Raw genomic sequence first — 22,948 nt, forward strand, 5'->3', positions numbered from 1 at the left:
CATTTTGTAAAAAAAAAAAAAAAAAAAAAATTCTCTTCTGGCACCTACATTGTTTTCGTTTTGCCTTCTTTTTCTTCTCTCTTCTTCCCTTTCCTTTTCTACTTTTCCCTCCCTCCCTTTGTTCACTTCCTCTTCTCTCTTTCCACCCTCCCTGTCCTTCCTTCCTTCCTTCCCTTTTCCTGTGACATAGTTATTCAGGAGCTATTATGTTAAGAAGTAATTCAATGAGTTTATTTATGGCTATCTTTTCCAACGAGATCACCTTCATGCTTATATTGGTTTTGAAATATTAAAGTGACAAATGAAAATATAATTGCGACAAATCAAAATATAATTTGTCTAAACACCTCAAGTTTTGGCAAAAAACATCAAGAGTTTTCATCATCAGAAATAATTTTATTATTTATTTTAAAGCAATTCAGTGTAACTGGTAGCAAAATGGTACATAGACAATAAACAGAACTAAATCCCATAGGGTTACAAGGACTAATGTTGACTTCATCTTTTATTTTCATATGCAAGTGTAAGTATTTAAAAAGGCAACTGTTTGTTAAAAGGCTTTTATAAGTATGTTTTTATTCTTTAAATAACAGAAAAGCTAATAAACTATCATTATTATAGCAAGCTAATATGAATTGTGTCAAATATTAAATTTGGGCTAATGTTCATAATCAAAAATAATTATTGTAAAACTTATGAAACAAATTTTTTAGTGTTATAGGAAATATAGTCAGGTCCTAGCTTAAAATCCTAGTCTTGACAACAGTCATAATGCAAAAATACTCAACTTGAGATCTTGCGGGGAAATAGAAGATTCATAAAATCTTACATTTATTCCTAAACATAACTGTAATGGAGTAAAGAAAAGGCAACTCAAAGAAACATCAAACTTAAATATCAATGTGCAAATATAAAAAAAGTTCATCAAACTTATTATTGTTCTCCATTACATGTATTTGTTCAATTCCACCTTTAGTTTGAAATTTTACATGTGAATATGTGTTTGTCCAATATATTTCACCTGTCTTTATAACATACACACATACATATGCATACAATCTTTGTTTTAAGATATGCTTCCAATTTTAAGTAACCTGTTATAAATTCTACTTCCCTGTATAGTTAAAGAAAATTAAATACAGGCTCTCCCTATTTTAGGGGAAATTCTTGATGTTCTTGTCATTCTAAAATGAGAGTAATGTAAAATACTAAACAAATAGGCATTTCATATTCTCAAAGCCAAATTATACAATGGCTATATAATCTATAATTTCACACTTTATGTTTTATATTTTTATATCCATAGAATTATTGGGGAAATATTAGGCTTTCTTTATTATTTTTAATCCTTCTATTTTCCTTTCAATTTATCTGCCTCTTTATGAAAAGAAATGATAACATGTCTCTTTCTAGTCTTATGTGTCCTATTTTCTGTTGAATTAAAATTTAATGTCAAATTCAGAAATAAAAATATACAAAATTGGAAGAAAAATATCTTTTTAAATTTGTCAATGTCTCTTTCATGGGAATAAAAGTGCATTTCAACTACCTGGCAAACTGTGCTCTGTGCTTTTCAACCTGGTTCTGAAAGGGAATAATGCAATGCAGGTACAAGCACTGGTGTCGCCAAAGGTCAGCGTTTCTTTATTTATAACTGTCAAATTATGTATGGTTTACCTTACATTTAAACAGCAAAACCTACTTATTTTTATTTTATGCTTTTTCCTCACAATGTTAAAACATAGCTCCTATAGATAACTTTCCAAAATTAGATCAAAATTTTTGATATACCATTTTTTGGTGTATTATTATTTCAATACTAAAGGCATAAAGGAGGACTTTTAATGTTTTGAAATTTCTTTGTATTCTATAAAAAGTATAATTTTGCTTCTTTTAAGTTTAAAGTATCTTTCTAATGAAATATACTGTATAGATATATAAAAAATGTTAAAGCTCAAGCGTCTAATGAAAATCATTACTGAATATTTCAATTAATGCTTCAATTCTTAGATTAGATTTAAGTCGACAAATGTGTTTTAAGTATTCTCTATGTTAGGATCCTTTTAGGAGAACAATAAATATTTGCTTTCGTATACTGTTCTTGGCATACAACGTGTGTTAAACATAAAGTTAGGGGAAAGTTCATGTAGTCGATATTTCTTTTTGTTTGTTTTGGTTTCTCCAGAGTAATAAAACATGCTATGAACAGCTCAAATTCTAAAATGAATATATCATATGAAAAGTCAACAAAAAGGGTAAAATGACTTAAAGATTCATATTCTAAAGCAAACTATGATTCTTACACAAAAGTCAGCCACACAAGTTTGTCTGTTAATCTGTGTAGAGAAGGCCGGACACTTGTGATGAGCTCATTTTTATAAAACAGCAAGTTTAAAGAATATAATAGGACACATTTAAATTTAAGTGGAGCAACAATCTTCTATGTCCATTGGGACGCACCAAATATAACTGGATTTCTAGTTTACTTTCATAAACCTTAATACTTTTTAAAAATTGGCTTCATACAGTTTGTATTATTGTCAAACAATGAAACATCAGGTTCAAATTTTTGTGTTTCAATTTAGGTTTTCAAAATCATTCCATTGATGCCTTTCAAATATTAATGGGAGGAGTACCAACAAAGCAGTACTTTAAATTTCAAAATAATCTAAACTTCTAGGAGAATAGATTTTTTTTAAATATGAGAGAATTGGATATACTCCAATCTAGTTTATTTCATGCCAGCAACACTCTTATTTTTCTAAGATTTAGAGTTGTTTCAAGCAAGATCCTTGTAGGAGAAAAAAGTCTCTTATTTTCTTTTTTATCAAAGCTGAGTTTCCTCCCGAGAGTCTTGGCCTGTGGTGTTGCAGATACTGTTTTTTCGACTGGGTTCACCATTTGGTAAGTAGGCCAGTGGATCGGGTCGGATTAAGTATCTAAGAAGAGAAAACAAGGCAAATAACTGTAATCAAAAAAACTAGTTCACATTGACACTTTAGATTGTTACTTTAAATTTATTTGTTCAGTGTTTAAGGTTATCGAAACTTGTCTCTATGTAACGTTGGTGGAAGGACTTGCTGTTTATTTGGCAAAGGCTTGTAATAATTCTACACCTAAGAAGATTATCAAGATGAATGTGGATGAATGAAGAATCATTATCTTTCAAGTTAGGATCCATTTCACCACCTCCGTCTTTTCAAAAGTTTATGTTTTATTTTAGTATTTTGTTGATTTATTATTCTTTTCTTTGGCTATTTTTCTATCAGGATACCTAAATCCTAGCCATGATTATATTACTCAACTGCTCTTAGTGTTATTTTTATCATTTCTAAATCAATTTGACCTACATTATTCTATAGGCTTTTTAATTTAAATATTCTATGATTCTATAAAATTAATGATTTCATAAACGCTCTGGAGGATATTATGCCTAGATAATATTTTAATTGTTGGGAAATTTATTAACCTAAAATTCAGGTTATGCTATAGTAAGAAATTGGACAAAGAAAATAATTCTCAATTCATTCTACTAGTAAATAGGAAAATGTTCACCTGCCTAACTCACACATTTCGATAATGTTAGAATTTGTTTCAAGTGAGATGTTTTACTTCAGACCGTCAAGTGACATGAGCGTCTGTTTCTTGAGCATGTCTGGACTACTGGGCTAGGTCCTGGGAATACAAAAAACCATACATTTCTGATCCCTGCAGAGGATTAACAGAGTGTAATTTATGAAACACATAGAAAGATTAAAAAGAAATTCCAAACATCACAGAAAGACGAAAAGAACAACAGTGAATGAGGGAATAGTTTATTGAGGAGGTTGGATTGATGGCTTTCCAGGCTTAAGTGGAGACAAACGGAGAGGAAATGGGACACAGAAAAGGATACTCCCAACACGTTTAGAAAATGAGTTTGACTTTAGAGGACCGGTTAGACCAGGAGATGATGGTAGGTAAATTCAGGAAGAAACATAGAAAGCAGCTAATAAAGGACTTTAAGTTTCAGGGTAAGTATTTTCTATTTCTGTTCCAAAGGCTTCCCACTGGAAGCCACTGAGGTTTTGGAAGGGAGAGAAGGAAAGTAAATATATGTAATGCAGCATTCTAAAAGTCTTGTTCAGGTGCAAATGCAATTAGTATTTCATAGTTTTATAATAATGTTCGGAATTACAAAATAAATGGAGAAACTATTTTAAAAGTGGGGACTCTAATGAAGATTTGTACTTCTCCTCTTAAAAACCAAAGGAAAAATATTCATAAAATATGTCCCTTAAAAGAGCAATTTCAAGCACTACAGTCTATTTTCTTGGATCAAATGAAAGTTGAGATTAGCGTCCTTGGCTCTATTAACTAGATTTTGTTATCCAACCACCTGCTTTATAATTACTTTGAATATCAATAGCATAATAGATCAATGAAGAAAACTAATAGTGCACATTAAGCTTTTTAACACCATATCACCTAGTGATTTATTGTTCTTTGAATCAAATTATTGTTGCACCTTCATTTAAAATGAACCTTTGAAAGTGATTTTTTAGTAAAACATAAAAGTTATGAGTATAATCCATTATCCCCTAAATTCATTGATGTAGCTGCAAAATTTCCTTTCCCTATTATAATCACTACTAAACATATGAGTCTAATAAAATAAATTTCTTAAATGCATTTTTTGTACTGCTTGTCATGGTAGCATATTTTCTTGCTCCAGTTATACTAAAATTTAATTATCTCAATGCAAAACAACAGATCATGGCAAAAAGAGGTTTTTTTTTTTTTTATAGCAGTCAAGTTGATGTTTTAGCTTAAAATTAATAATAAATAATAGCATCCAAAAGGCAGAAAATTCCATGCTTATTTTACCTGTATATATTGTAACATTATATGCTTTATTTTTACATTTCAGTTTTAAAAAGTCTCAGGAATTATTTTGAATTATAAAATCTGTCTGATGGAAGGATTTGTATTGATACATAGACTCAAAAGGTTAACACTATCTTCCCATGCCATCAAAAATAATCATGGAAAAGAATTATATTAGGCTCAAGAAACTTACAATTTGTTATGAAATAAAAATAAGGTAAGCCCAACTTGAAAAAAAAATATATAGTTGATAATTTGAAAAAGAGACATATGAAAGTTGGGACTACAAGGGCAGATTTAATAAAATTGCCTGATTTTATGAGTTAAAGGAAGAAAGACATGTGTAAATATGGACGCAAGAAAAACGGAGCAGTTTTGTTGTATTACAGTCATATACTAAGTGAAGTCTCCAGAATGGGCAGTTGAAAGCCAGGTGCATCACAAATAAGATATTTTCATCTAGCTTAAAGTGCTCCAAAAATTCAGCGTCCCCACTGGATATAAATTTTGACAGCCACCTGAAGAACTCTGGCAGCTGGAATTACCATTCATCAGATTCCCCCAAGTTCCTATACTCTAACCAGTATCATCAGATGGCAAAATAAAGCATTATTAAACTTGCTAGTTGTATCTTAGGTGCCTTATAAAAATCTTTTCACACTGATTTTGGGTCAAAGTTACTCTTGCTGATGTATTTTCCTAAGAAGCTTTTGAAGCACATTCGTCTTTTTGCCCTAAAACTGAGCAGTACTCAGCAGGCCAATATTCATTCTTCTACTTTTCCTTCTTTATGTATCGCTTTTTTTCAAGAAATCATTCTCTTTTCAGTTTTATTCATTTAGAAGGTGAAAAGTAACTAGTTTCTATATAGAACTAGCTTCTTTCCAAAGCTTGGTACTGTATCTCTATATGCTTTCTAGACTTTTCCACTTGGCACATTGAACAATGTACCTAAACTCCGGCTCATCATCTCTCTTTTCTCCATACCCAACGACTGCTCTTTCCTGCTTGAAAAAGTGCCTCCCTATACGGACTTGTTTCAGTGAAGCAGTAATTTCTTTTGCAATCACATAGATTTGAAATCTGAAAGCCATGTGAGAGCCCTTATTTTCCGATTCCCAGACCAATGAACAAGTCTCACTCTTTCTGTCCATAAATTTACCTCCATAGGATCTTGTTTTTACAATCCATCATCCAGATGTTATGACCGATTCTTATCTCCATCCTGCCAATCAATTCTATTGCTTTTTACAGAGCTCTTCTAAAAAAATTGAACCCTCCAACCCCAGCCAAAATCTCCCACGAAACTGACAGCATCTAATTGCTGGCATATTACTAGCTTTAGTTCTAAATCACTTGCGTGGATCCACTTTACGCTCTGCATCACAGAATGTTCTCACTCTTCCTAGTCCCTGACCTTATTACTTATTTCCAGGTTATAGATACAAACACATCCTGTGGACCTAACACCCACCAAGACTTTTGAATCTTTGGCATTTGTTTTATGTCACCAATACAACCTGGAGTTAACTACCCAGTGTAACCAGCCCTTGGTGCAGCTCATCCTTAGGACCATGAACCTCAAGCTCAGATTCTTATTAGGAATTTCTCACCTAGGCTTACACCTACAACTGTCAAAATGCCTTTGCTAAAATCCTGCTACTTTCTTGCTCATATATCCAAGTGCTGCCCATTGCCTATAAGGTTGAATATCAATTCCTTATTTTGTCATCTAAGGTCCTTCCAAAGCCAGGTTTAATATGTTGCCAATATTATGTTTAACTAATTAACGACAGAGATGTTAATAATACAAAGCTTTTACTCTGGTCAAACTGGGCTCTGTAGTATTGCCAGCTGGCACGCATTATGCGATGCCCAGGCAGTGCATTTTCTCAAGCCATCTCCCTGCTCTGGAACGTCCCCTCCTCTCTCTCCACCTGCACAAATTCCATCTACCCTGAGTGTCTAGTTCAAGTCCGTCGTCCTTTGTAATCCCTGTGGCTCACAATAATGGCTTCTCTCCTGAGTTTTGAAAAGCACCATCTCACTTAAGCAATGCTTAAGTCATGTGACAAAGTCATATATATATTGCTATTAAAACTTTATGCTTAAATTGTAGTTTTGTTAATTAGAATGCAAACACTTTGAAATCAGGGAAAATGCCTTATTTGTTTCTATAGAGCACACTTTTAAGGCAACACTAGTACAATTGAACATGCATAATACATAGTTTTTGATGAATTAAATTACTACCATAGATCCTTTCCTAATAAGGGTTTTGACCAATTTTACCTTGGCTTTGAGAAACTCTCAGGTATTTCAAACTGGCTAGCGTGGGATATTTTAGGTTTTCCTTTGAGTTGATCTCTTCTTATTCCACATATTTTCTATTATTTGTCCAAATGTATATTTGCTCACAAAATACAAAATTCATGCTGCTTTTTCCTTCTTTTATACTTCTACCATCCTACAATGCTTTTATATAGTATTACACACAGCAATATACAAAATGCATTTGTCTATTGGACACAAAAATTAGACTTTGATTTCCTAAGCATTTGTATCGCAAGAAAGATAAGGGGCTATTATGGTGGAAATAAAAATATGAAAGTAAATAAATCAGTGGTTTTCTGAAAATACATGCCTTATGTGAGATCAACTTACACAACATCATTCAGCTCTAGTCTGGTATCTGGAGATGGGTTTATCAGGATGTAGGAGAGGGTACTTTGATGATCGTTCATTTCATCTAGAAGATAAATAAATGCCAAGTTTGTTATACCACTTACAGAAAATTACAGGAATTATTGTAGAGTGTCTTATCTTCAAACCATAGAGCTGTCAACAATAACTTGCTATAGTTTTGTCCACAGCAGGATTGTGTATATAACTTTGACTATTTTCAAATTACTGCCACTGGAAATATCTGACAGGGACTCATTTTTTGTTCCAATAGATGTTAAAAATAAAGTATCTAATTCTGTTCAGAACAACCACAGTTATAATCTACCTCGTAAGCTATTACACTGAAAAAGTATTTCTGTTAATGAAATAGCTAGACAGGATGTTTACTTAATTTATTATGCTTTAATAATTATAAAAAAAAATTGTGGTTATAAATGGCCATCCCAGACAGGAACATTCATATGGGAATTCTGCGAAAAATCATCTAATGTCATCGTGTTTAATAAACACAACAGAAATGTACCTAAAAAGCACGAAGGCCCTAAATACATTTGACTTCCTTACATGATATATCTGATATGAGACATGGTAATGTTCTTGCCAAATGCAAAGAATCCCATGGAACAGAATTCAATTGTAAGTTTTAAGGGAAGTGTACCACGGGATCCTTTGTTTTTTCTCTAAAACAATACATATTTAAAAAATAAAAAGCTGTGCCCTTTAAGTTTTGTCAATTCACCCTGAAAACATCATCAGACTTCAAGTATGGAGAACTGAATCGGCACTGAAAAGGAAAAGAAAATAGCTTTGGGATTGAGATTTTTTTAGCTGCTAAGGCTATGAGAAGGTGTAAATATAAAGCCACATGGACACATAATAAATATTAATCTTCCCAAGGGTAAAGTTTTTAGGCTGGGAGGGTACTGTTTCAAACCCTGCTCTAGAGCCATAGTACTCATCTAGCCACTTCAGTTGCAGACAAACTTGGTTCCTAAAAGTAGTACTAAATTTTGCAGTTTGATCCAAAATCTAAGAATATATTTCATGCTAATAGAGATATATCAATACTCAAGTAGCTGCCTAAAATTAAAGACCTTTTTTAGGCCAACATAGCTGATCCTGATAATTTCCTACACTGGAAAATATATATTATTTTCATAAAATAACATCTACCACTAGGTTTAACTAGAAACCTGTCACTTGACTGTGAAAGACAGTAATTTCGCTTATGATCTTTCAAGTTGATATCCAGATGTGCCTTATGCTTAAGTCTGTAAATGAACATCCTTATCTTACAAGAAAGATAAACTGCAGTATAATCGAACCCACCATAAGTTTGCCAGTAAAGCTATTATAATCATAAGATTATCAAATTAATACTCAAATAAAGGAATATATTCGGTTGCATATTCCAGGGGCAGACACAAGGAGCTGTATCCTGTCATGGGGATAAGGTTGCCAGGCAAAATAGAGAATGCCCTGTGAAATCTGAATTTCAAATTAAAAATTAACAATTTTTTAGCATATATATATATATATCCCAAATATTATAGGTAACACGCTTATACTAAAAATTATTTGTTGTTTATCTGAAATTTAAATTTAACTGGGAATCCTGTATTTTTACTTGCTAAATCTGCCAATCATACCTGGGGGACGGGGTGGACGGCTAATTCAATCAGCTGGAGCTTGGAATTCCAATGAATATATAACGATGAGCTTACTCCAAATAAGGTGCAATTTCAACTCAAAGCATATTGTACTGGCAGAAGATTATCAGAATCATCTTTCTACATAAAAAGCAATTTTGATTTATGTATTCTTTTTGAGAAATTTCCCCCTTGTGTGAATTTCCACAATAGCTAAACAAAAGAACAGAGGTTAACAGTGCATTCTGGAGACTAAAGCAGGATGCCCTGAAATGTGATAGGCCATTAGAAAATCTCCACCTATTTGGCTATGTATAACTCAATTTCTCATGTAAACAGTGGCACTGTTGAAGTCTCTTATGTAAAGCAGTGAACATTATTGAACAGTGGCATTAGAGGGAAAATAATTTTAACAAATAACTTCTCAGTTAATATTGATACTCAACCCTTCTCCTTGATTACTAACATGATGTTGTACTCATTTTTGGTTCCGGGATGAAGTCAAAATCTTATTTGTGACTTGGTATGCCTGTTACAAATGTAAAAACTGTCTAGATAACTGAGAACTTTACAGCACTAGATATAACTATCGTGTCTGTTCAAGTAGATAGTTTGATTTTATCTTTCTGAAGATTTTTGTTTTGCCATGGACTCCAGGAATTGGAGCAAACATTTTGCTGATGTGCTCAATTCAATGATCCCATAAGGTTTATATGGAAACGTGGGTAACATCGCAGTCAGAATTCATCACTCCTGGTCTTTCCTCACCTACCCCTCACTGACCTCCTCAGTGTTAACAGAATTAAAATAAATTGCTGAGTTCAAAGCTGTTCTCTCTTTCCTTCTGATGCCTGCCTTGCTGTAGGGTTTACCCTTGTCTGCTTGTTCTCTGCCGTGCTGCTCTGTCTGGAAGTCCTACAGTTCACTCTCTTTCACTTTGTGATTTTATGTTTAAGGATTAGACAGTGAGCTTTTAAAAGCCCATTGTAGTCATCTATCAAAATCACATTCAACAATCTAGTTTTATCAGCCCCAAGTCTGGTATTTTTGTCTCTACCAGTTATTCCCTACATATTTTTTAGTTATTTCTGAATTCTGGAGGGGGAAATATGGTAGGTTTCCTGTATTTTTAAGACCCTATCATAGTCATCACCATTGGTGGTGGCAAAGACATGAATGGATTAAATCTCTTGGGACTTCCCTGGAGGTCCAGTGCTTAAGACTCCATGCTTCCAAAGCAGGGGGCGTGGGTTCGATCCCTGGTTGGGGAACTAGGATCCCACATGTCGTGCAGGCAGCCAAAAAAAAAAAAAAAAAAAATTGCAGATTGACTCTCCATATCTGTGGGTTCCGTATCTGCAGATTCAACCAACTGAAGATCAAAAGGCTCTTTACCACAAGTATAATCACATATTTAGCGAAGAAAATAAATTTACTTAGGAAAATTTGGCTCATGAAACAGAATTGAGATTTTTATCTCCTACCCAGCAAAAATATCTACTAAGGAAATCTATTGTGAGGATATTCAATGTGTTCTTAATAAGCAATCTCTGACCTTGGTAAAATAAAAAGCACTATATCATTTAAAGTGTCTTATAGAAATTATTGTTCAACATTGACATACTTATCTTAATAAAACTATTCTTCTTTGAAAAGTTGAAATAAATGAGGTAGAATACTGAAAACTTTAAAAGAAATTTGAGAGTCAAGTTAAACAACTACTAGTAGTATTTACCAAGAAACTTATTTTGCTGTATTAATTAGCATATGTAATTATTCAATTGAAATCTTCATATAGGAAATACTCTGCATAGAGTGTTTCAGGTAAATAGATCATAACAGAAAGGATATAGGTGTATATTCCTATTGTTCTTACATAATAATTGATTGAGTCCCATTCCACACACATGAGTTTCATATTTTTGTTTTGTTTCAGTTTTTAAAACGTCCCTTTTTTTAAAAAAAAACAAAAACGTCCCTTTTGAAGTATTTTAAAAGCAGTTTTAAAAGAGAATAAAATTTGATAAAATAAATTTAAATCTTACATGTATTTGTGTAGGTTTCGTTAAATAAGACTGCCAAAAACACACATCCATTGTGTACTGTTATCAGAGAAGCATTTCAAAGAATACAAAGGCATCAATGAAAAGCTCTGTTAAGAACAAAGACCATGAAACCAGAGGGCTTGCATTGAAATCCTGGTTTCCCAATTATGCGGAGACCTTAGGCACATTACTTAATTTCTTAATCTTTCTCTGTTCAGTTTCCTCACCTGTAAAATGGGGTAGCAATAGTTTTTTGTCTTAAAGCTTATTATTAAAATTAAATGATAAATGAATAATAAGTATAATTTAACATTAATATATCAGAATAAATATACAGTTCTTAGAATCAATTCTGATTCAGAATATCAAGTGCTGTATAAAGGTTGCTTATTATTATCAGAGCAGGCAAATTCAATCCATAACTTGTAAATAATAATTGTACCTATATTGTGATATGAAGGTGTTGGCATGCAAAGATAGGGGAAGAAAAGTTTGCAACAAAGAACAACAAATGCGAAAGGCTGAAATAGTTGAGTTTAAGTTGCAGAAAGCAGGTCCTTGAGAATGGACTAAACAAGGAGGAGTTAATTGGAGACAATGTCGAAAGGGCAAGCTGGGTCCAGACCCTGGAGAGCTTTAGAGACCTTCATCAGAAGTTTGAATTTTAGTCTAAAGGCACAGGGAAGCCACTGAAAAGTTGTAAGGATGGGAGATTTGGAGGCATGATCTGATTTTGTGTTGAGTATATCACTTTGGCTGCTCTGTGGGAAATGGACTTTGGGAGGGCTCAAATTTGCTCTCAGGGAGAGTAGGCGAATAGTACAGAAGCCCAGGGGAGAGATGATGGTGGCTTGGGAGCAATGGAAACACAGGAAATTTGGGAGGAGGGAGGGGAAGATAGATGGAGAGCTTGAGAGAGCAAGAGAGCCATAGAGAGAGAAAGGGAGGGGAGGGGAGAGCAGAGTGAAGGAGGGAGGAAGGGAGGGAAGAAGAGATGGAGATGTTTTAGGATGGACACCACAGCGTATCTGAATGCTGATGGAAAAGGCAAGTAAAAAGGAAGAAATTCATCTGTACCAGCGTGAGAGCATATTTTTTCTTCAGTGACACAAGAAATACCTAAGAAAATACTCTCCATTGCACAGTGCTCATCTCCTCAACAGGGTCCAGTCCAAATAATTGGTAATAGCACAACCTAGCGATGATATCACTTTCACCTCACCTGAATTTCCATCCACATTATGTGTTATCCACCTATGTAACGGGTTAGTTTTTCAGTGCTGATTTAACTGGTTCATGTATTCCAGTTTAGTATCAAACTGTGTTTATGAGTACAACTATTTTGTTCATTTTACTGAACTTACCAGTCTATTTTCAGGGAAAAAAAGGTGGCTAGAGGTACGGATAAAAGAATAAATATATTTAATCACCTCTACTTAAAATAATTTTCATTACCTTTCGATAATTTGCAACTACTTTATGACACACAAGATAAAAAACAAACTCTCTTAACCTCCCTTCATATAAACATCCATAAATCAAGATGAGATGAAACAATTAGCCAAACAAGAAGAATGATACAAAGCAAAGCTTCAGAAATCACTCATTTTCAACTGTCATGAGCCTCCCCATCACTTACTAGCTTCACACACAAAACTAGTTACTTTAGACTCAATTTTCCTTTAAAATGGAGTATTTGATATTTCTTAACATTTAAAAAACTATATTACCGGGCTTCCCTGGTGGCGCAGTGGTTGAGAATCTGCCTGCCAATGCAGGGGACACGGGTTCGAGCCCTGGTCTGGGAAGATCCCACATGCCGCAGAGCAACTAGGCCCGTGAGCCACAACTACTGAGCCTGCGCGTCTGGAGCCTGTGCTCCACAGCAGGAGAGGCCGCGACAGTGAGAGGCCCGCGCACCTCGATGAAGAGTGGCCCCCACTTGCCGCAACTAGAGAAAGCCCTCGCACAGAAACGAAGACCCAACACAGCTATAAATAAATAAATAAATAAATAAATAAATAAATAAAAGAAATAACTAATAGCAACAAAAAAAAAAAACAAAAAAACAAAAAAACTATATTACCACCTTGTATAAATAGTAAAAGACCAAAACCCCCTTGCTATTTTTTAATGTGATAGAGAATTCAAAAAAAAGTGAATAATGTGTCTAAAAACATACTATTTCTTCAATGGTTCAGGTTCAGTTTTGTTTTGTTAAAATGCTTTCTCCACTGCCCCCCCTCCCCTAAACAAGTATTGACCTTTAGAGCTATTCTGTGTCCCTAGTGAATGGAAACTGCTCAATAAATGCTAGTTTCTTTGAAAATACTATTACAATACTTTACATTAAGTGATGTGGGCTGAAACAGTAGAGATTGTCTGCAAAGTAACAGACACAGGTACACTTTAAAAAATAGAACATTAATTACATTCCCAAATAATGGGTTCAATATATTTTCAGGTGAATACTTCTAAATTTAAAACTATGGTCTAGCTGATAATCTGAAAAAGTAAAATAAATACACTTCTATACAGAAAGTCCAAAAGGTTTTGGAAAGACCTCACCTCATTTATTTTCATTTTAGTAGTTGGATACACTACTTTAAACTTAAAGGTACTTCACCTGAAATAGTATCTGAGATTGAAAAAAAATGTATTGAATGTATTATCTGAACAATTTAAAAATAAGTATATAGCATGTTTTTCAGTTTTGCAGCTAACCTGTAGTACCACCGTATGACTTACCAGAGGCATTTTTATGATTAGTTGATAATCATAATTTATCACATGATATTCATTATTTTATTCTCTAATTCAGTCATTTAATAATGTTAACTGGGCATGATTATAGTCACAAATAATTCTAAATCTGGGGACAGCAATGAACAAGATAGGCAAAGTCTATATATTTACCTTTAACACGTTAACTGTAAACTTCCTATATGATTTTAAGCATATCATTTAAGGTATCTTTGGATAATCATCATTGTTCTGTTTATCTCATAGACTTATTGGTAAAACAAAGTAAGAAATTTACTAATTCCAAATGCACATTCAATGAGTTTTGATATATGCATAGAATAGTGCAAACTCTACCATAATTACAACACAGAACATTTCTATAATGACAAAAAGATCCCTCTTACCCTTTTGCAGTCAATTCCCACCTTTCACCTCCAACCCCTAGAATCAATGATTTATATGAACAACAACTCTGCTAAGATCTTACAGTGTGTTTCTGTGTGGCTTTTTTTTCCCTTTGTGTAATGTTTTTGTCAGGCATCCAAGTTATTGTATGGACCTACTTTAATATTAATATAGCCACCCCACTTGTCTATGGATTTGTGATTACATGAAATATAATTGTATGCTTTTACTTTTAATCTATTTCTTTGTTCACATTTTAAGTGGGCTTCTTTTAGGCAACACAGAGTTGGATATTGCTTCTTTTAATCCCATCTGATGCCTTCTGCCTTTTAATTGAAATGTTTAGTCTATTTATATTTAATATAAATATAGTTGAGTTTAAATCTACCATGTTGCTAGCTGTGTTTCACTTGTCCCAGATGTTCTTTGCTCCTCTTTTCTTTTTTCCCTGCCTTCTTTGGATTAATTGAGGTTTTAAAAAGCTCTTCATATGATCATTCCATTTTATTTGCAGTATTAGTTATTAGTTATATCTCTGATTTAGTTGTGTTGTAGTTTCTCTAGATCATGGGTTGGCAAATTTTTTTTTTCTGTAAAGAACGAAATAATAAACATTTCAGACTTTTCAGGCCATATGAGCTCTGTTTTACTTATTGAACTTTTTAAACTGTAAAGTGAAAGCAGCCATTAAAAAATACAAAAACTAGCAAGAATGGTTGCTTTTTTTTTTCTCCAAAAACTGCTGTGCTGCAGTTTGCTGTCCCCTGCTCTAGGGTCTAAAATATACAGCTTTAACTTTTCGGTATCTACTCTTAAATAATACACCACTTCACATGTAATATAACAAGCTTACTACATTATAGTTCTATTTCTTCCTTATTATTTGAGTTATTACTGCCATACTTCTTTGCTTCTATATATGCTATGAACCTTACAATGTTTGTTATAAACAGTAAATTATCTTTGAACAAAATTTTAAAAATAGAAATGTATCTTTTACATTTTCCCACATACTTACTTATTTTGTTTAGATCTAACTTTCCACCTGGCATCATTTTCCTTCTATCTTAAGAACTTCTTTGAACAATTTTTTTAGACTGCAGAGCTGCTGTTGACAAATTTTCTCAGCTTTTTTCCCTAAAACTGTCCTTACTTGCTTTTAGTTTAGAAAGATATTTTTACTATGTATAGAGTATTAGGTAGACTATTTTTTCCAGTACTCTAAAGAAGTTTCTCAACTGTGATTTGGTTTGAGAAGTTTCTGACAAGAAGTTCGCTATTGTCCTTTTATTTGTCTCTCATTCAAAATAAAAAAAGACTTCTTCCTCTGGCTTCTTTTGAGGTGCTTTATCATTGGCTTTCGGCAACTTTTTATATTGTGTCTTGGCATTATTTTATTTGTTATATTTATATTGCTTGAGTTTCACTGAGCTTCTTAGATCTTGAATAGAGTTCCCATCAAATTTGGAAAAAAATATTGGTCATTATTTCTTCAAATATCCATTCTCTTCCTCCTTCTGGTACTCCAATTACATGATTATCTGATATTGTCCCACAAGTAACTAACACTATTTTTTCAAGGTTCCTTTCTTTTCTTCTCTATTCTGCATTTTGGATAGTCTATTGCTATGGCTTTATGTTCATTGATATTTTCTTCTGCAGTAGCTATTCTTATGTACATCCCATCAATAAAATAAAAGTATACATTTTATTTTGAACACTGCATTACAAATTCTAAACTCTAATAAGAGTTTCATATCTTCAATTTCTCTCCTTATCATTCTCCTGTTTCCCTCTACCATCTTAAACATATAGACAATATAGACAATATTGTAATAACTACCTAATATTCGTGTTTTCTGAATCTGTTTCTGCTGATTGATCTTTTTCTACTGGTACAGGTCATATTTTCTAATTTGGGGTCCACTTACATGACTTCCAGCCTGTAAAAAGCTCAACTCATTTGTTAACCTTTTCTTGGGTAACAAAGTTATATGCTAATTTTTTCCAACATCTGCACACACTGATTTATATTTTTTCTAGTTATTTAAATTGAGAGCATAAACAGTCATCATAAATGGAAATTTCTTCTTACTGTTTCAATGCATTTCGAAAGCTCATTCTTTGCTCTCATTGACTATTTATACTCAACTCATAATAAAATGTTGGAAGTAAAAAGTTCACTCAACCAATTAAATTTTTTTCTCAATGACAAAAAAATATTTTATTTTATTCAAATGGCCACTTACACTTATGCCAAAACACAATATTTGAATTTCCAGTTATAAAGATAAAATATATGTATATTTAAGTGCAATTAAGTTAACCATGGTGTTAAATTATGTAAAAATATTGATATCATTGAGAAATTAATGTTCTGGGAAGGATATGATATGACTCTATGAAACAAAACTTTATAGTTTTACTTTAGGGATATATGGAAAATTCATTGCAGAAATAATTTCATTTACCATAAATCATTATCAGCTCACCAATTACCTCCTTTGAAAGCTTCATTACTTTAACTATTAAGAAAACCATTGACTATGTTTCTTTCTATTAACATTCTATATACAGAATGAGATTAACATAAAAACCATGGATTTATCCTTCTGTGTCTGCCTGCCACCCTGTGAGAATGGGTCATTTCTAGAAACATTAAATCGTCCATTTTCTAGAAATCTATACCAGCAGTATATACTGATTGTGCATGTCAACACTATTGTACTCTTATATTGGGAGATGGAAAATGACATATTTCAAAAATCAATAAAAATCCAGTGTCAATTTCTTTTGAAATAATAAATTGTTGTTGAAGTCATTACAGTGATCTCAGATACTTATGTTATTCCTCCTAAATACTAAATGTTGTAAAACACGTTAGAAAAATATCTAGATTTGATGCCTTTTCCCTCTTTGGTAATTTGTTTTAGGATAAATTTGTAAGTAATCCTTTACTAGAAAAAGTTACCTGACCTATTGTTTAGAATTTGGGGGAATTTTTTATTAAAAGCCTATATGAAAATGGTCAATGATTTATAAAAGAGTCTAAAAATAGAAGTTGACGGTTTTACTATTACTATTACTGCTACTATTACTACTACTGCCATCACCATATATATCATACATTTGGGTGGGAATAACAATCCTTTCTTGTTATTTTTGCTTGCTTCTATCCCATAAGAAAGAGGATGACTAAGAATTAAGTCACCATATTAACTATAAAAAAAGCTCTTGGTTAACCCATCCATTATTTCAGGCAAATTATGAATTTACTTAACAAAGAAACTAAGGCTTCCTGATGGATGTAATGAAAGCCATGTCTAACTAGAAGTTACTCTTTGTCACTTAAAAGGATTTCATTTTTTTCCCCCTTGGCATTCCCTCATTTACTAACAGTATGAAACGTAAAACAAACCATGTCACAATCAGCTAGAATCTGCAGCAGCGGTCACACCAGGAATACTTACTTGCCGATTTATAATATTAAAATATATTATATTTTATATAATACAAAATATCTTATAATATAAATATTGAATATTTAAAAATGCATCATTCTAAGTGCTAATCATTAAGAATCTGTCAACAGTTTTTAAGAATAGCTCTTAGTGAGTATGAAAGCCAAATAGATTGTTAAAGAATAATGCCAGTTATTAACAGAAAAAAAATAACTATATATTTGCAGCACAGTTTATAGACTGAAAAATCTTTTGTCACATGCATTCTATTATTTCATATCTCACCCCTTCGGAAGATCTGATTACCCTGATTTGATGGTTGAAGAACATGAAGTTCAGGGACACAGTGACTTACCCAAGGACACATGGCCAGTTAGTATATAATGCCATGATCTTTGAGGTAAATAAGTTTTTAAAGTTATATCGAAGATGTTTTCAAAAAAATTTCAATGAAAAGCAGGCAGAATTTGTAGATTGTCATGTTATTTAATTTCCCAAGACAGGCAGGTCCTCAAATTCTGTCTCCCAAACCCTTGGGGCCAGATGTGTACCAGAACTGAAATTTTTAGATTTAGAAAGTAATATTGGGCACATAATGTATTTCATGTAATACGCTCAGTTGGGCCTGAAGCAACAGAAAATTTCATATTTCTGTAGCAAACATATGAATATTCACCATAAATCTGATAAAGGATACAAAGAGTTTCAAGCAGTTTGGATCAGGTTCAGCATTTATACAAGTTTTAGTGTCAAACCTGCTTACAAATTCAGTCTTCAGAAATTTTGGATTTTAAAATTGCAAGTGAGGGATTATATACCTGTTACCTCATTAATGTCTTTTTGGGGATAGGTATATGTTTATCTTAGTTAATACACACACAAGCATTTATAGTATTTCAACCTAACCTGTAGAGGTAGGCATGTCAGGAAATATTAAAAATGTTATCCTCTAGTTTTTAAGAATTACCTTTCTTCTGGAATTGAATACTATAAAAAACAAGTGAGAGGTAATCCATGCCTTCAGGAAGCATGGTTAATTATCAAATATTAATTTAGTGACTTTTTAGATTTTAAGCATTTTTTTCAGTGTTACTTTATGATTTCCTATTATTTGAGATATAAGTAAGTTTTTCTTTAAATAGTATAAAAATAACTTTTCTAATGTATCATTTATAAAGCAGCACTGTTCTACAAGTTTGATCATTTGAAGTAATTTTCATGCAAACAGTTGAAAGCTAAATTCAGAAAGAGGACAGAGAAAGAGAATCCAGGAAAGGCTATTGCTGTAGATAGAGCAGGGAAAATAAGAATCCTTTGTATGTTACAGTGTTCTCAGAAAAGGGGTAGAGAAGGAGAAATGTGTGGAGAGTAAATGTGAGGTAATAATGCACAGACATGGAATGTAATTAGTAGATAAAAGAAAGAACACAAGAGAAAAGGTGAAGACTAAGGGGTGTGTGTGTGTGCATGCACGTGTGTGTGCGTGTGTGTTTCTGCTGGGATTACGGGAAGGAGACCTGATTTCCTTGGAAGAGGAACTAAGAGAAAGGAAAGGGAGAAACATGAAAGATTAGGAAAGAGTGGGATTAGATGACAGAATCTGGATTTGAAGGAGCCAGGAAGAAGTAGGATTAAAAGCATAGGAAAAGAATCCTTTCTTTTCATCTGGAGCAAACAAGCTAATTATAAAATTAATTCAGAAGAAGAAGCATCCAAATATAGCTAGGCAAATATTGAAAAAGAAGAGTGCAGTGCTCCTAGCGTTACCAGATATCAAAGACTCTAATTAAAACAGTAGGTGTTTTTGTCAGAAGAGGCAGACAAAAAAAAAAAAAAAAGAAGAGGCAGACAGACCATTGTAACACGACAGAAAGTATAGAAATAGACCCAATAACAAGTACAAATTTAGGATCTGCTAAAACAGGATCTAAAAATCAATAGAATGGGGTGTGCATTTTAATAAGTGGTATTGTATAACTAAATATGAAAAAATATCTTAGATAATACAAAACTGTGTTCCCTTGCTCACCATATATACCAGGATAAATTCCAAACAGATGGGATATTTAGATGTAAAATGTGAAACCAAATAAGTAATTGAAAAAAAAAACGTAGAAGAATTTCTCTCTAAATTGGAAGAGAAAAGTGTTCCTATTACTTAAAATTGATCAGTAATAATGCAAATGCTTTAAAAATTGGATTAAAATATTAAATAATGAAAGTAAAGGAAAAAGACTAAGCTAAGAAAGAAACATCTGCAATTAACATCCATAGTTCTAATTTACCTAATATATAAGCACCACTAAAAATATTAAGAACAAAAAATAAATCTATAAAAATTGGCTAGATATAAATAATTCACTAAAAATGACTCTTAACCACATGAAAGGATGCTTGACCTCATCAGAATAAGAAGGCATGCTGAGATACCACTTAAAAAAATCTATTAGATTGGCAAAACATGCAAAAGTCTAACAACACATTCTGTTGGCAAGGTTTTGAGAAAACGGTCTCTCATACTTTGCTGGCAGAAATGCAAAATCGTACATATTTAAGGAGGAAAATTTTTCCAATAGCAAAATTTTATATGTATATACACATTTAATCTTTAATCCAGTAATCTCACTTTTAGATATCCATCCCAAAGACACACTGAGAAAAAACACAGAAAGATGTAGGCATGTGCCTATAAATTGCAAGACTTTGTAATTAGAAAAGACAGAAAGGACTAGCTTAATAGACTATGATACATCTGTACAATGGAGCATTAGGCAGCTGTAAAAAGAAATAAGAACTATTTCTATATTCTACTAAATCAGTGATCTCCAGGATATACTGTTAAGTGAAAGAAGCAATGTGGGAAAAAAAAGAAAGGAACATATGATGCTATCATATATATTTTTAAATTTATAATTAAAAATGGAAGGATAAACCATAAAGTTAAAAAAGGTTACTCACGGAGGAGAAGGAGATTGTGTGGCAGTGACAGGGACAGATGTTAAATTTCTTTGAATATGACTTGTATTAAATATTTCTCTTTGGACTGTGTACATAGTTTACATAACTAAAAAACAAAATTAAATTTTAGAAAAAGCAATTCTTAAACACTGAAAACAGAAATGAGTCTAAATTTATATCCAATTGATAGTATAACCACATCAAGAAGAACTTTTCCAAGACTTAGAATAATTTTACTAAACATCCCTATTGGGCTAGTCTATAAAGTAAAGAATGCATAAAAAATGCATTTTTAGCAATTATAGTATTAATATTAGCATTACATTATTATTCTGAGACTGTTTTATGTATATTGTGAAAAATACAATATGATTTTTTATAATTCTATCATTTCTATTGTTATTGACAAGCAGTAATCTAGGTGTAGGAAAAAGAAAGTACAGATACAGGACAGAAAAAGTTAAATAAAATCCCTATAGCCTGCATTTTAATTGTAAGTATCCATATGAACTGGTGAAATAGTTTACCTATCTATCTATCATCTATCTATCTATCTATCACCTGTCTATCTATCTATCTATGTACCATCTACCTACCTAATCTTTTAGCTCTCGACTGAAAAACTCAGAAAAAGTGACAAACACAGTACAAATGAACATCTCTGAAACTTGGTTTAATCTTGAAATACCATTTCCCACTAAAAGAGACAGGATCGTTGCAGGGATGGCTTATTTTATGTGGGGAGCATTTAGTCCTACAGAGAGCAAGGGAATTCGATCACAGACGGTTGATGTCATGACAAAAGGACCCAGGAGGCTATTTGAAGAAGCTCCCACTGGCCAAATTTAGAACAACATGATGAATAATCTAATAACATATGGATTAAAACATATAAAATATATTTAAATCTAGGAGTTCATAATAATAACAAAAAATGGTTAAAAAAAGAAAAGGCAGGGAATAGAATGGGCCAATTTAGAGTGGAAATTCAGAGTCTAGGAAACCAAAGGACAGAAAGTGAGTTTCTTCAAGAAATAGATTGCAGTAGGAAAAATACAAAATGAGGGAAATTAAAAATGATTTAACAAACTTGTCAGCCATCTCCATGCACAGACCTTCATTAATCCTGATTTAAATAAGTCTAAAAAAATTATGACATTTTTGAGGTCACTGGAAATTTGAACAAGTGAATACTCGATGATATTAAAATTATTTTTAAGTGTGAAAATGGTAGCTGGCTATATTTTTTAAACTAGTACTTAAATGATAGAGGTATCTACTGAAATATATGAGGCCTGAAATTTACCCGAAATTAATGAGACGTGAAGGAAATTGGTGGGCATATACATGGAAGAAAATAGGCCATGAGTTCATAATTGTTGAAGCAGAAAAATGAGTATACGTGGGTTCGTTATATTTTTCTTTCTACATTTATTCATGCTTGAAATTTTCTATATTACTTTTTTTTTAAATCAAGAATAAGACAGAAAGGTTAGTCTCGCACAGAAAGGACACCTTTTCCTCTGAAGCTGCAAACATTCTGGCGTATTTTTAAAACACTCACCCTTCCACTCTTGCCATCATTCTCAACAGATGATTATACCTCTTACTATCATGTGAAATATTACTCAACTTCCTGTCAAAATACCTACCTGTTTATGCATTTTAAAACAGTCAACTTTTCCTCACTTCCAAGTATCTAAGCAAGGGCTCCAACTGTGATCTCTATCCTGTATTTTCTTTCAACTTCTCCACTGGTGGCTTAATCTTATTTAAACATGCTCTTACCTCTCTGACCCTAAAAAAAAAAAAAAAAGAAAAAGTAATCCCTCTTCCCTCTCCACTTTCTCATCCAGATTCTTCCAGATTTCTCACCTCTCCTTCACAATGAAATTTCTTAAAAAACATCCACTGAGTCAGAGAATAGTTGTCTCTCAGAAGACATTTGCCTTGTCTTCTTAAATATTAGATTTAGGCCACTGAAAATGAAACATACTTGCTTGCCAATGGGACATAGTGGAAATGGTGTACGCAACTACTTGGTAATATCTTTTAATTGAGGAGACAACCCTTTCTTCTCTGGTCTCTGCCTCCTTCCTCCTGGATGGAATTTCAACATACGTCTTGAACCATG

At 32.7% G+C, this 22,948-nt stretch overlaps 1 protein-coding gene across 5 annotated transcripts in view; it reads right to left on the minus strand.

Moving 5' to 3' along the window:
* Positions 1–425: 425 nt before the first annotated feature.
* KCNT2 (potassium sodium-activated channel subfamily T member 2) overlaps positions 426–22,948 on the minus strand; it is a 267,373-nt gene continuing 244,850 nt past the window's right edge. For all 5 annotated transcript variants that reach the window (XM_036868239.1, XM_036868233.1, XM_036868249.1 and 2 more), the window contains 2 exons: positions 7,531–7,615; positions 426–2,939 (listed from right to left, as the gene is read on the minus strand). In XM_036868239.1, the coding sequence (XP_036724134.1) occupies positions 2,828–2,939; positions 7,531–7,615 (197 nt within the window). In that variant the 3' untranslated portion in view covers positions 426–2,827. The remainder of the gene's footprint in view (positions 2,940–7,530; positions 7,616–22,948) is intronic.

Source organism: Balaenoptera musculus, chromosome 1, assembly GCF_009873245.2.
Source record: "Balaenoptera musculus isolate JJ_BM4_2016_0621 chromosome 1, mBalMus1.pri.v3, whole genome shotgun sequence".
NCBI lineage: Eukaryota > Metazoa > Chordata > Mammalia > Artiodactyla > Balaenopteridae > Balaenoptera > Balaenoptera musculus.